Source organism: Esox lucius, chromosome 24 (genome assembly GCF_011004845.1).
Source record: "Esox lucius isolate fEsoLuc1 chromosome 24, fEsoLuc1.pri, whole genome shotgun sequence".
Classification (NCBI taxonomy): domain Eukaryota; kingdom Metazoa; phylum Chordata; class Actinopteri; order Esociformes; family Esocidae; genus Esox; species Esox lucius.
In genome coordinates, this window is record NC_047592.1 from 23,446,698 (window position 1) to 23,462,104 (window position 15,407).

The window sequence follows — 15,407 nt, forward strand, 5'->3', positions numbered from 1 at the left end:
CCAATGGTTCCGGTTCCTTATCGACGTAGTCGCTGTTGCTGTCACTTTTGAAGTTGCTATATTTTATATTTTATCCTTATGGTCAAATGTATGTGGCTTACAGTACAAAAAAGAAACAGTACGTTTTACTTTTCTCTTTATTAAGTTTCAGTATTCTTTCACAAAAGGGTAATTGGAAAAAGAAAACTGCTTATCAGTCATTTGATACAATACATTTTGTATTTGCATTGTCTGTCTGATAAAAACACATCAATCATCACACAGCAGCTTTGTCTAACAACAATGGGGGTAACAACATCATCTAATACCGGATGCTGATCTTTGTGTCCCCATCATGACACCCGAATACAGGAACCACTCTCCCCTTAAACTTGTCAGAGAACGTATAGATGTGAACCCTGTTTTCTACATCATAGAAGGAAACCTGTCCCTCCTCAAAGTCCAGATACACCCCGACAATGCGTAGAAGGGCACGGACAGTAATCTTGGTCTGGGGTTTTCCGCAGGCCCAAATAATATTCTGGGTGCCTTTCCACAAGGTCCAGAAGCCGTTTGCTGGGGTCATGGAGAACAATCCTTTTCGTGGTGCGTTCACATCCGTCACCCCCAGTCTCCAGCCGCCTTCGGCTGATAACTCCACCTCCCAATAATGCCTTCCTGTGCTGATGGTCTGGTAGAGCCATAAATAGTTCAACACAGTTATTTTGAGGCTTGCTAGGGCAATATTAGATAATATTATTACATTATATAATATATACAATAATAGATATTTTTTGTTTTTTCTACCAAATGTAGTAAGATAAGTGCATGCTGGAAATATACTTAAGGTGGGGAAGAAAAGCTGCAGATAAGGATAAGCAATGCTAAGTGTCATTTTTTACTTAAACTGTCTGGTAAGGAAAGAACATTTCTTCCTTGGTTTTATTTCTGAAATACTGACGGTTTCAATAACGGATTCATCACCCATCCCTACCGGACTTCCTAGAACACAGGACCATCTGTCGAAGCGTTGGGGATGGTTTACGGTGTCTGTCCTCTGGGGACCCTCCCAAACCTGGCGGTTGTCATCTGAGATGGCCAGCCAGGGGTGGCTGCTGAAAGGGTCCAGGCTCACTGAATCTGTGGACATGGAGGGAGGGATGGATGGGGAGCAGTGACTGGCATGAGAGGTTACCAGTGACCTGGGGTTTTCTTTCCCCCTTTCAAAATCATTATGTCTGTTGATTCAATCATCTGACACTGATTGAAAAATGAAAATCAGAAGTAGTTGTGCATGCATGAACTTGGTGTAATTATGAAACATTGTCAATTCTTTCTTCTTACCCGAAGCACTGCAAATCCAATTCCATACTGAAATAGGAATGTATTTTGGCTTTCCTATGAGCAATCAGAAGAAGGGAGAGAATTAGAGAGAGACAACGAAACCAGCAAGGGCAATTCAACATCTGAGCACTTACTCAATGCTCTCTGTTTGGTCGACAACCACAGCTTCAAAACGTCCTCCTGACATGAAAGACAGATTTTTAAATGTCTAAGAACCAGACTGAGAGTGAAACATACTGACAGAGTGAAATTGAGAAACATACTGAGAGAGAAAGACAATTCTCTTGCACCTCATTGTCCTGCGACAGGAGGGACCAGGCAAAGAACTCCAGCAATGGCAGAACACTGGCCAGCCTGGGCTCCTTAATCGCCCCAGGACAAAGCAGCCGGTTGATGTCCTTATCTGAGAGCCCACTAATCTGAGAACCAACACATACGAATAAAGGGATTTGACATTTCCATTTCAGCCTATCCAGATGGACTGACAGTTAGGGCAGCGATTTTAAGACAGCTAGGTGAGACAGCCACATTACCCTGCCTTAGCCAGGACACATTACTCACAGTGTAAGGGGGTGGGGCTAACAGGCTACACCAGTGGGGTGACAGAAGAGAGAACAGCTATAATGTAACCACTTCCTTTTGTGGTCATGATTATATTGTTTTAGTGTGGTGTTCTTTTTTTGATACCCACACACTTATTCTACAGACACACACACCTATTCTACACACACACACACACACACACACACCCACAACTATTCTACACACACACACAACTATTCTACACACAACTATTCTACAGACACACACATCTATTCTACAGACACACACAACTATTCTACACACACACACACACAACTATTCTACAGACACACACAACTATTCTACAGACACACACACAACTATTCTACAGACACACACACACCTATTCTACACACACACACACACACACACACACAACTATTCTACACACACACACACAACTATTCTACAGACACACACATCTATTCTACAGACACACACAACTATTCTACACACACACACACAACTATTCTACAGACACACACATCTATTCTACAGACACACACAACTATTCTACACACACACACACACACAACTATTCTACAGACACACACAACTATTATACAGACACACACATCTATTCTACAGATGCACACAACTATTCTACACACACACACACACACAACTATTCTACAGACACACACAACTATTATACAGACACACACACAACTATTCTACAGACACACACACCTATTCTACACACACACACACACACACACACACACACACAACTATTCTACAGACACACACAACTATTCTACAGACACACACACCTATTCTACAGACACACACAACTATTCTACACACACACAACTATTCTACAGACACATACACCTATTCTACACACACACACAAGTATTCGACAGATACACACACCTATTCACACACACACACACACACACACACAACTATTCTACAGACACACACATTTATTCTACAGACACACACAACTATTCTACAGACACACACAACTATTCTACAGACACACACAACTATTCTACAGACACACACAACTATTCGACAGACACACACAACTATTTGACAGACACACACACCTCTGAGACACTTTTCAGCTCCTTTGCCCATTCTATAACCAACTGATTCTCTCTCTCCAAACTTCTGTTTTTCCTTTCTCTGTCTTTCCCTCCATCCAGATCCCTCCTAACTCTCATGCTTTGAACATGGGTTGCTGATGCGGAGGTCTTCTGGAGCTGTGACAATACAGTTTGATAAAAAAAAAAAGATTATCTGTGATATACTATACCAGGACATCCATATGGTCAAGAAATGTAATTTACATCCCAATAAATCACAGATTGGTTCGAAAACTAGAGGGGAAATAGTATTCTGGTAGCCTGCTCACAGGTGCTAGCTGATTGAGCTCCTCCGCCCACACGAAAATGAGACTCTTGCTGCTCTCCAGGCTCAGAGGCGCAATGGGACCTCCACCATCCATCACCCCCCTTCTTCTGGCAAGCTGCAAGCAATAAGGAAAATGATGCGCAGGTTAGGTCTTGATCGTTGTGTTGAAATTTGAGTTTGGACAGATTGTGTGATTGAATGTTTTGTGAAAACCATGCATTGATGTTGTTGGGAGGTCTGCGTGACAGAGGTCTGAGTTTCGGAGGTTGGAGCTACAAATGGTGATGATCACACCTGACTGATGTTCTTGACATCCTCAGCTAGCTGCCTGATGAGCTTCAGGCACTCCTGGTACGTCTGCATCTGTTCTAGGCCATGCTGTTAGAAAACACACACACAAACCAAGTAGTCTACCGTTGTTCTCAGTGACATCTGCCCTAAGCGCACACAAGGTGTGGTGGAACTCTGAGCCACATTGGTCCAATCAATAGCCAATAAGGAAGTTGTGAGAAATTTCTGGTATTATATGCAATGCCTAACTGGCTTTGTTTACCCAACCAGTCATCTGGCTTTACCTTTCCTAAGCATCCAAGTGCCAAATGCTACATGGTAACAGCTGAGCTTATTTCAGCTGCCTCAAAGCAGCATGCCCTGACTGTAGGCAGAAAAAAATAAATGTACTACAATATCAAGCTAATTTAAGAAACATTGCTTTTAGCATAGAATGAAGTATTGAAGGATGATAACTGCAATGCCTCTCTGGATGTAATATATTTACAAGACAACATTTCTGAAATACTGTTCTGTTCTTTTAGTGGTTGTCATTCCAGGCTGTGCACAAAAGGGGACACGGTTACTATAACACGGAATTCACATGTAGCTGTACCTTAGAGCTGCTCAGTGGTTTGGTCCATGGTCCTGAATGGGCCCATGTTTCCGATTGGCCCTCCTGAACCGCAATGAAACATGGATAATGTAATGCACTGATCAATAAGGTTTCACAGAGACATCATAAAAATCTTGTGTACAATAAAGACCATTATATTCCTGATTAAAACCCACATTGTTGTTGCTCAAAGTGGGTTTATTCCATGGTTCTGAGTGTGTCACCTCCACTGTCTCCAGACGCTTGTCCTGCATGGGTACAGACAGATTAACAAAATGTTAGAAACGACAAAAAAAGGGTCATAGGGTGTCATTTGATACTAATTCACCTGTTTTTTACGGAGGGTGTTAAAGTGTTTGACACCAGTGTCCACCATCATCCACTGGCAAGGCTCTCTCTCATTCACTTGAGAGGACTAGTTAGACCCAGTGAGGTTGTTAGGTTGCTGTCTGGACAACGACACAGACAGACAGACAGATGGACAGACAGATAGACAGACAGATGGACAGTCAGACAGATAAATGGACAGTCAGACAGATAAATGGACAGTCAGACAGACAAAGGTATTCTATTTTACAAGTAAGACAACAGTAGAACGATGCAAGACTACATAGCCAGCCTTGACAAAATAGCCAGCCTTGTAAAGCTATAATACCATTGGAATAATGCAGTAACGCCGTAGCACTTTAATACTCTTTCATGTTTTGTTTTGACACAATTTTGTCTTTCACACAATATTGCTCAATATCTGAAATGTATGTGTAAGGGCAATTTATTAAATGAAGAAATATCTTTGGATTTCAAATTGTTCAACATGTTGGTTTTAGACGATGTTTGACACGTAGGTCAGCTTGATTCTTTATCATATTAATAAAAATCTATATTATAGCGTGTATATATGACAACACAACTGTATCTCTTAAAAAGTGAAAATGTACTTACCTGTATGTGAACAATAGCCTTCCCTTGCTTTTGTGTAACTCTTCAAAAGTGTTGTTTAGTATTGTTTGGACTTTGACCAAAGAATGTCGTCAAACATTTAACTGGAAGCTAAGTTTATAACCCCCAATTGGGATATACAGTACTGTAATATAGTCCAGACAGATACTAAAACATGGTGCAAAGTTTGAAAACATTTGTTTGGCAAATACAAAGAACACTTTCCTCTGGCAGATGTCGCCAACGAACAATCTCCGACTCCCTCCAACCCCAGTCTATTTGTCCATTCTTCCCATGGCAGATCCTACTCCCAGTCCACATACTGAGGTAAAGTTGGTTTTATATTCAGAGATTCAACAGAGATTCAACAGAGATTCAACAGACATTCGAAGGAAACATTTAAATGTTAAAAACTACTGCATTCTTCACTGATAACTCTAACTGACTCGTCAAAACATTCTATATTATGTTGGATAACATTCACAAGCCTTTATTTGATCAAACAATCAAACACAGATTTTATGCACATTCTCTGACATTGAAAAACGCTATTATATCGCAATAACTTTTTCAAAAAGAATCACAGAAACTTAATTCCAAGTTCAAAACATTCTGCAGTAGGCTGGACAACTTTTACAACCCTTTAATTTATCAAAATGATGTAAATACATTTTATATAAAAATAAAAAAAGTTTAAAAGGACTGATATATCGCAATCACTTTTTAAAATGTCATCATATAAACTTCATTACAAGATCAAAATATTCTACCCTAGGGTGGACAACTTGTACAACCTTTGATTTGATCCAGAATTCACAACTAGAATCTTTGAAATTTAGCAAATTCGGAACACAGTTTTATTGCAACTTTTTCAAAAAGATTCATAGAAACTTTATTCCAAGTAATTGTTTACAACCTGATTAAATTGATTGAAATAGTACACTTACATTTTATACACGCCTCCTCAACATTGTGTGGGAGTCGGGGAAAGTGCCTAAGGAGTGGCGGACCGGGGTGGTGGTTCCCCTGTTCATAAAGGGGCACCAGAGGGTGGGTACCAATTACAGGGGTATCACACTTCTCAGCCTCCCTGGGAAAGTCTAAAAGGTACTGGAAAGGAGGGTTCGGCAGATAGTCGAACCTCAGATTGAAGAGGAACAATGCGGATTCCGTCCTGCTCTTTACTCTTGCAAGGATCCTGGAGGGGGCCTGGGAATATGCCCATCCAGTCTACATGTGTTTTGTGGATCTGGAGAAGGTGTATGACCGGGTCCCCTGGGCGATACTGTGGGAGGTGCTGCGGGAGTATGGGGTGAGGAGGTCCCTTCTGAGGGCTATCCAATCCCTGTACGTCCAAAGTGAGAGCTGTGTTCGGGTTCTTGGTAGTAAGTCGGACTCGTTCCAGGTGGGGGTTGGCCTCCGCCAGGGCTGCGTTTTGTCACCAATCCTGTTTGTAACTTTTATGGACAGGATATCGAGGCGTAGTCGGGGTGGGGAGGGGAGGGGTTGCAGTTCGGTGGGCTGGGGATCTCATCGCTGCTTTTTGCGGATGATGTGGTCCTGATGGCATCAACAGTCTGTGACTCAGCCCTCACTGGACCGGTTCGCAGAGTGCGAAGTGGTTGGGATGAGGATTAGCACCTCTAAATCTGAGGCTATGCTTCTCAGCAGGAAACCGATGGAGTGCCTCCTCCAGGTAGGGAATGAGGCGTTACCCCAAGAAAGGAGTTCAAGTATCTCAGGGTCTTGTTCGCGAGTGAGGGGACAATGGAGCGGGAGATTGGCCGGAGAATCGGAGCAGCGGGGGAGGTATTGCATTCGCTTTACCGCCCCGTTGTGACGAAAAGAGAGCTGAGCCGGAAGGCAAAGCTCTCGATATACCGGTCAATTTTCGTTCCTACCCTCACCTCTGGTCATGAAGGCTGGGTCTTGACCGAAAGAAGGGTGGCTGGCTTCTCCCTTAGGGATAAGGTGAGAAGCTCCGCCATCCGTGAGGAACTTGGAGTAGAGCCGCTGCTCCTTTGCGTCGAAAGGAGCCAGTTGAGGTGGTTCGGGCATCTGGTAAGGATGCCCCCAGGACGTCTCCCTAGAGAGGTGTTCCAGGCACGTCCAGCTGGGAGGAGACCTCGGGGTAGGCCCAGGACTAGGTGGAGAGATTATATTTCGACACTGGCCTGGGAACACCTCGGGATCCTCCAATCAGAGCTGGCAAATGTGGCTCGGGAAAGGGAAGTTTGGGGTCCCCTGCTGGAGCTGCTGCCCCGCGACCCGATACCAGATAAGCGGATGAAGATGAGATGAGACATTTGATACACATTTTCAAACATTGCAAATTACAATTATATCGCCATAACTTTTTCAAAAAGATTCATAGAAACTTAATTCCAAGTTTGTAATTGTGATTGCGTAAAAGTTGTCCACCCTAGTGTAGAATATTGTGAACTTGGAATTAAGTTTATATGATACTTTTTGAAGACGTTATTGCGATATAACAGTAATTTTCAATGTTTGAATATGTGTTGAAAATCTTAGTGGACTTTTTCGATCAATTTAAAGGTTGTAAAAGTTGTCTAGGGTAGAATATTTTGAACATGGAATGAAGTTTCTATGAAAATTATTCGAAAGGTTATTACAATATAATAGAGTTTTTCAATGTTAGAGAATGTGCAAGAAATCCATGTTTGATTGTTTGATCAAATAAAGGCTTGTGAAAGTTATCCAACCTAATATAGAATATTTTGATAAATCAGTCTTAGTTATCAGTGAGGAATGCAATTAGTTTTTAACGTTTAAATGTGTGCTTCAAATGTCTGTTGAATCTCTGTTGAATGCCTTTTGAATGTCTGTTGAATCTCTGAATATAAAACCAACTTTACCTCGGTTCCACCGATCCCCATCACACACACTTGACAGTGACAGGAAAGTTGATGTAAGCAATGAGCAGTATGGAGTAGAATTGTTTAGCACAAAAAAGGTGGGTCTGAGAATTAGAGTTGAATCATAGAGTTGGATATAAAGACACATTTAAACAAACCGACTTATTCTGTAGTGGTGTCACTGCCCCAGCTCCTAGGTCAGTACGGAGACCAGGATGCCACGACACCTGGCCCGGGTCAAACACTAGCATAAGGTCACAGCAGAACCGAGCCAGCTAATGAACTGGTAGCTAGCTACCATAGTGCCTGCCAGCCAGTTAATGAAGCTAGAGTATGCATCAGCTAGTCATAGTAATTTCAAGCGCTATTCCTAAACTTTTAGATTGTTTAACTTGTGTTCTCAAAAGATATTACATCGCCACAATTTGTTTGAGATCTTTCTTGAGTTGTGTAGCATTACGTTGTTTATGGCCCTTGTGATAAATTAATTTTTGAGTTTGTTAATGCAAATGATCATTTTCCTGCTCTGCTAAAAATCTTTCCATGCTAGCTGCATATTTGCTCCGTACATAAATACAACGTAATTTACCAAACAGCACATCATCATTTGCTATTATTGTAAGTTTGGAAATAAGCGATCTGAGAAGAAGCAGTGAAGATTTCAACAACAAGTCACAGGCTATGTTGGTAATTTGACAAACTGTATAAACTGCTTTGTGCTCTGTAACCAAATTATGCAAACTCCACTCCAGGTCCACTCCAGCTCCACAGTGCCTTGTGGGTAATTGACATGCTGCAGCATTTTTTCATTCCAATATGTCAACATGCATATGTTACTTTAATTTGGGAAAACTATTTTCTATTGTGAGAGGAAAGTATGTGGACAATATTTTCTATTAGCCAAAAGTATCTGGAAACACATTCAAATTAGTGGAGTTGGCTATTTCATCCACACCCATTGCTGTAATGTGAATTAAATCACAGTCATGCAATCGCCATAGACAAACATTGGCAGTAGAATGGCACGTACTGAAGATCTTTCAACTTTGGACTGTCATAGCATGCTGCCTTTCCACAATGTCAGGGTGTCAAATGTAGCTGATGCCACGAGAACAATAACTTCCCAAATACATAGTGCCAACTGTTAAGTTTGGTGCAGGAGGAATCACTTTTCTTGGGCTGTTTCTCAGGATTCAGCCTTAGCCCTTATGTTCAAGTGTAAGGAAATCTTAATGCTGAGAAATGATGATTCTTCCAACTTTGTAGGAGCAGTTTAAGGAAGGCCATTTCCTCTTTCAGTGTGACAATGCCCCTGTACAGAAAGTAAATTCCATACAGGAATAGTTTTACAACACTGGTGCAGAAGACTTGACTGGCCTGCCCAGAGTCCTGACCTCATTAAACACCCTTGGGATAAATTGGAACGTGCCTAGGACAGGGATTGACCTTGTGTGGTGTTGTGTGATGGGAGGATTGTAAGTAAGAACAAAGGAAAATGAATATGTATAACGTTATTACCACACGCATTCCATTCAGCAAGTGTTTCGAGGAGCGATTCCGGCTTCAGCAAAAGGTGTTTTTAACATACTTATTTGACAAGTATGATTGAAAAAAAAAAAACATCTTAATGATACTTCCGGATAATTTTTTATTGAACTCAAGTGACACGGCTGTGCATACCCTGTAAATGTTTTAGAAATACAGTATTAGATTAGAAAATTAAATAGAATATAGAAGTTGTGAACGCTCCCACACAGTAGGTGGCGGTGTAGGCACCTTTAGGTTTGCTGCTAAATCGTCACGTTTGTCCATCTGGACGTAAAACCATAAACAAGAGCATGTGTTGTTAACTTCTTTTGGCTAGTTTGGGCAAGGTTAATAAGTAAATACTGTCAACGTACATTTGTGATAGTGTACTAATAAAAATAAAACAATGTGCTTTTTGTGACACTGTACTAATCACATTTTTGAGCGAGAAGAGATGGAATGTAAAGGGAAATCAGACGCATGTAAAGTCAAAAGAAGCGAGTTTTCGGACAAGGAACTCGATATTGAGGGGCAACCGTACAGACTGTCGGTGCTCAAAGTAGGCTACTGTATTCCCCAACCTGACGGGTCTTTTCGAGCCGACGGAACTATTTCTCTTCTAACTGGACCTAAAACTATTCTAGTAGACACCGGAGGACCGTGGGACAGGGACTTCCTGGTGAAAAGTCTCAGGGACAAAGGTTTGGAACCTGGCGATGTCAGCGTGGTTGTGGGCACCCACGGACACTCTGATCATGTGGGAAATCTAGGGCTGTTTCCAGGGGCAACTGTAGTTGTGGGATGTGACATCAGTGTGGGGGATAGGTACCTTCCAAACAGGCTGGCTGAGGGGCGACCATATCCCATTGATGAACATGTAAGTCCAAAACGTTATTTTGGTCAACCCAACGTATTCCACTTAAACCCCAACTTCCACTTAAGGCTCAAGCCGTTCCATTAACCCAATTCGGCCGTTTCTTGACAACTTTAACTAAAACCAGGCTTGAACAAGTTTACATTGTGCACGCGCACGGAGTACATAAGCAGCCCAGAACAAGCGATCATCGAAATGAAGATATGTCGCAAAAAAAAGCAGTGCGGTGGTCTTCTCAACAACAAACCCTGCTGATGGGACTTTATCAAGAATTTAAATGAGTTATCACTAAAAAGGGCAATACTGCCGCAATTGACAAGGCGAAGGAGATAGCTTTGCAAAAAATGACTGACAGATTGAATGCGTAAGTCATAATTGATTATTGTATAATTTTTTTTATTAATGAACATTCAGAGCACTAGCCTGGCCATATTATTAGGCTAGATTATATCAGATTTATGATCAATCAAAATTATTAGGCTAACTTACAGCTCAAAAAAGTTGAAAAGGAATGTTTTGTTTGAGGAAAAGAAGCGTTCAATTTGCCGAGGTCTCTTAATTTTAACCCTTCTGTTCCTCACTCAAATGTCGAACGTTGTTGTGCCCTGAAATGAAATTGCTTTGGCAGTGTAAGGTTCGGCTTCAGGTTCGGCTGTCGTCTAAGCCCCGAATGTACTGTGATCCTATGACGCCTCTGGTGTCAAGCAAAATACTCAAACTTAGCGTGATGTTAATGCGCGACAAAATGTAGCCTAATGTTAAGACACCATATTTGTGGAGACACCATAATTCAACAAATGTTTAGACACCATAATTCATGCTTGGTCACAACACGGACAGGACAAAAGTGATGCGAGCGAGAAATACACGGGATGTTTTTTGGCGATTCTGTTTCCGCCTGTTGGACATTCTTTGAAACATAGCTAAATTAAGCTTGACATGTAGCCTGCGAGGAAGCAGCTTAATTCAGATATAAATTACCTTAGTTACTGAGCAGGGTCTCCTATAAAACAGATTAATGGAACGGAAATCCCACTTAAATTAACCAGATTTATCAAAATAAACCTGGATTTTCCTTTATCTTCCTTGATGGAGTACCCCCCAGACGTCCAATTATGTACAGGTTAGTGTTTGTTTACCTACAACCAATATGCTTGACTAAAATCTTTCAAACATTATGTCTATTTAGCCAATTATCTAGTTATATTCTGATATTAGAAAGTAGCTTGACTGACTCACGTTTGCTTTTATTATTTCTTTTTGGTAAAATTCACCATTTGAATAAGTCTGAATCCTAGACATATAAATAACCTCTAATTATAATGTAGCCCAAATAAATCGCAGTTCATACGTCAGTTGATTTTAATATTCAGCCTAAAACACTAGCCTATATTTAAAATAACGTTTACGGGGAGTGGGGAGAATCCTATTGCATGGGGAATTTCTCAAAAAAGAAAATCTCAAATCGACTATAATCTCTACACCATCTGAATACAAACGCTCTGAAAACCATGCACATTTAATAATGGCAGTTAAACAATCCACGCTAAATACATAAATATATTTCAATGCACAAACCTACTGCTCATTTAAATACCGTTTGCCGCGTAATTCGTGAGAAAAACGGACTTGTAATCCAAAGTCAATGTCACCCTCAGGGCGGGTTTTTCCTTCATAAGCGAGTATTTTAGATCCAGCAAGAGAACATGCCTGTGTGCGAGTACTAGAGTCCCGGGTTCAGCCTTTAGAATATTATATCATTCGTTGTTTAACTGTGTCTGTGTGTTACACTCCGATTCAACTGTTTCCTATCCATATCTCAAGCAATGAAATGAGCATCAATTGGAGACTGCGCTCTAAACATTTCTGCAATACCTCCATCTCTCCACCAGGTGTCAGTAGTACCCACTCCTGGCCACACAGGACGAGACGTGAGCGTTCTGGTGAAGGGAACTACAATGGGCACGGTGCTGGTTGCCGGAGACCTATTTGAGCGATGCGCCGACGACGACAGCTGGAGGGATCTAAGTGAGAACCCTGTTGTGCAGGAGGCCAGCCGGCAGCTGGCGCTACGTACCTCTGATGTCATCATTCCAGGACATGGATTGCCATTCCGAGTCCACCGGGAAGAGGTGCATTGGCGTTCTGAGCCGACTGATACCGTGGACATCTGATCAGCATCTGCATGCCTTGTGTATTGGGACATATTGTCTAGCTGTGGCAACAGACCCAAATGAAAGGGTGTGGCAGATAGAGAAAGAACCAGTCTCTTCTGGGTTGCAGTGGACTGTCCGGGACAGATGGAACAGTTGTTCGTTTTTTGGGGATAATATTCTGTATCACCCGTCACCTGTCTTTTTCTGGATACAGACACGCAGCACGGACACCCACACACACACACACACACACAACCACACACACAAGAGGCATGTCTGTGTTTCAGTGACTGACCCCTGATCACGCTGAATCACTTCTGACCCTCAAAATCATCCTGCAAGAAAAACAACTGTGTGGATCCATGTCTACCATGTAATTACATGACATTCAGGATGATGGAAAAATAATATGTTGCTACATTTTCATGTTCAAGAGGAAAGTGTCAGAATGCTGATGGCTATATTTGCTGGTTGTATTCATGAATGTTTATCATGATATACCTTTTGCTTTGTTCAAGCGTTTGTGTGTTTCGTTTCACAGATCCAATTAGGATCAGAAGTTTTCACAAGTATAGTAAAACATGAAAAATCTGCCATTGTTTAGACCTTTTGCCTGTATCAACAAGGTCAATTTCCATTTCAAGGCCAAAATAAAAATTGCAGTTAGTGTTAAAATTGGTGTTTACGGTTAGGATTCAAGTTAATGTTGGGTGTAGTGTTGTGTTTCGGTTACATTGATTTTTGGATTTCTAGACTCGATAAGTATAGAAATACAAGGCTTTGTGTGAGAAAGCAGAATGATCCAGGTTGTTTTACTGTGGTGAGTGTGTGCGTGCGTGCGTGGGTGCGTGCATGCACGGCAGGACCTGTACCAGGCACAGGCTGGTTGATATGGAGAAACTCAGTTTATGCAACAGCAGCCATAAAACCTTATTGGCATCCTTGTCATACTGAAACCTGTTTTATTGGTTCTTTTACAACACCCTGTTCCCCTTATAGTGCACTACTTTTCACCAGGGCCGATAGGGGATTGGCTGTCATTTTCAGACACAGGGTTATGCTGTGTCTATCTGTCCTTCAGTCAACACTCAATAATAAACGTAATTTTTTTTTTGTCTTTCTCTGTATCTACTTAATGCATCATTATGAGGAAATGCCACTTCTGCAAATTAGTTTAGTGTGCAGAAGTAGATGGTAAACCAACATGACGCCATGTCATGTTTCTCTCTTGCCGAAGATTTTTGTGATGTAATGGATTCAGACGTTGGATTGTAATCTTACCATACTAAGTCTTGTGTAGAATGTCTGTCTAATCTAATTTGTACATAGAATGTAAGCTGGTTCAAAACATTATGACCTCCTGCCTAATATGCTGTTGGTCCTCTGTTTGCTGCCAAAACAGTGTTCACCTTCCAAGGCGTGGACTCCTGAAGACCCCTGAAGGTGTGCTGTGGTATCTGTATATATGTATCTGTGTGTGTGTGTGAGAGTGTTTTTGTGTGTGTGTGTGTATGTATGTATGTATGTATGTATATATATATATATATATATATATACACACTCATCTAAAGGATTATTAGGAACACCTGTTCAATTTCTCATTAATGCAATTATCTAATCAACCAATCACATGGCAGTTGCTTCAATGCATTTAGGGGTGTGGTCCTGGTCAAGACAATCTCCTGAACTCCAAACTGAATGTCAGAATGGGAAAGAAAGGTGATTTAAGCAATTTTGAGCGTGGCATGGTTGTTGGTGCCAGACGGGCCGGTCTGAGTATTTCACAATCTGCTCAGTTACTGTGATTTTCACACACAACCATTTCTAGGGTTTACAAAGAATGGTGTGAAAATGGAAAAACATCCAGTGTATATATACACTCACCTAAAGGATTATTAGGAACACCATACTAATACTGTGTTTGACCCCCTTTCGCCTTCAGACCTGCCTTAATTCTACGTGGTATTGATTCTACACGGTGCTGAAAGCATTCTTTAGAAATGTTGGCCCATATTGATAGGATAGCATCTGGCAGTTGATGGAGATTTGTGGGATGCACCTCTAGGACACGAAGCTCCTGTTCCACCACATCCCAAAGATGCTCTATTGGGTTGAGATCTGGTGACTGTGGGGGCCATTTTAGTACAGTGAACTCATTGTCATGTTCAAGAAACCAATTTGAAATGATTCGAGCTTTGTGACATGGTGCATTATTCTGCTGGAAGTAGCCATCAGAGGATGGGTACATGGTGGTCATAGAGGGATGGACATGGTCAGAAACAATGCTCAGGTAGGCCGTGGCATTTAAACCATGCCCAATTGGCACTAAGGGGCCTGAAGTGTGCCAAGAAAACATCACCCACACCATTACACCACCACCACCAGCCTGCACAGTGGTAACAAGGCATGATGGATCCATGTTCTCATTCTGTTTCTCAACAGAAATCGAGACTCATCAGACCAGGCAACATGCTTCCAGTCTTCAACTGTCCAATTTTGGTGAGCTCGTGCAAATTGTAGCCTCTTTTCCCTATTTGTAGTGGAGATGAGTGGTACCCGGTAGGGTCTTCTGCTGTTGTAGCCCATCCACCTCAAGGTTGTGCGTGTTGTGGGTTCACAAATTCTTTGCTGAATACCTCGGTTGTAACGAGTAGTTATTTCAGTCAAAGTTGCTCTTCTATCAGCTTGAATCAGTCGGCCCATTCTCCTCTGACCTCTAGCATCAACGAGGCATTTTTGCCCACAGGACTGCTGCATACTGGATGTTTTCCCTTTTCACACCATTCTTTGTAAACCCTAGACATGGTTGTGCGTGAAAATCCCAGTAACTGAGCAGATTGTCACCAACAACCATGCCACCCTCAAAATTGCTTAAATCACCT

At 41.7% G+C, this 15,407-nt stretch overlaps 2 protein-coding genes across 3 annotated transcripts; one reads left to right on the forward strand and one right to left on the reverse strand.

Moving 5' to 3' along the window:
• Positions 1-119: 119 nt before the first annotated feature.
• Positions 120-12,310, reverse strand: LOC105027203 (E3 ubiquitin-protein ligase TRIM21). 2 transcript variants are annotated; one of them, XM_010899174.4, is made up of 12 exons: positions 12,245-12,310; positions 4,482-4,602; positions 4,330-4,401; positions 4,154-4,216; positions 3,562-3,645; positions 3,269-3,382; positions 2,961-3,116; positions 1,614-1,742; positions 1,458-1,503; positions 1,324-1,377; positions 974-1,119; positions 120-670 (listed from the first exon to the last, which is right to left on the reverse strand). In XM_010899174.4, exons 2-12 carry the CDS (start codon positions 4,530-4,532, stop codon positions 302-304), a joined length of 1,284 nt encoding a protein of 427 aa, XP_010897476.2. In that variant the 5' UTR covers positions 4,533-4,602; positions 12,245-12,310; the 3' UTR covers positions 120-301. The 2 variants fall into 2 exon arrangements, with proteins under 2 accessions (XP_010897476.2, XP_010897475.2); XM_010899173.5 differs by lacking the exon at positions 12,245-12,310 and adding an exon at positions 5,096-5,473.
• mblac1 (metallo-beta-lactamase domain containing 1) lies at positions 8,370-13,638 on the forward strand. Its single transcript, XM_010899172.4, has 2 exons — positions 8,370-10,372; positions 12,262-13,638. The coding sequence occupies exons 1-2, from the start codon at positions 9,950-9,952 to the stop codon at positions 12,541-12,543; spliced, it is 705 nt and encodes a 234-aa protein (XP_010897474.1). The 5' UTR covers positions 8,370-9,949; the 3' UTR covers positions 12,544-13,638.
• Positions 13,639-15,407: the final 1,769 nt, after the last annotated feature.

What these genes read in the sequence shown, in the direction of transcription:
- LOC105027203 (XM_010899174.4), bottom strand. Translation starts at nt 4,532, where the DNA reads ATGATGGTGGACACTGGTGTCAAACACTTTAACACCCTCCGTAAAAAA. An exon ending in ACACCCTCCGTAAAAAACAG is followed by an intron (nt 4,402 to 4,481) that starts GTGAATTAGTAT and finishes GTACCCATGCAG; the next exon opens with GACAAGCGTCTGGAGACAGT. An exon ending in ATGTCAAGAACATCAGTCAG is followed by an intron (nt 3,383 to 3,561) that starts GTGTGATCATCA and finishes TATTGCTTGCAG; the next exon opens with CTTGCCAGAAGAAGGGGGGT.
- mblac1 (XM_010899172.4), top strand. Translation starts at nt 9,950, where the DNA reads ATGGAATGTAAAGGGAAATCAGACGCATGTAAAGTCAAAAGAAGCGAG. An exon ending in CATATCCCATTGATGAACAT is followed by an intron (nt 10,373 to 12,261) that starts GTAAGTCCAAAA and finishes TCTCTCCACCAG; the next exon opens with GTGTCAGTAGTACCCACTCC.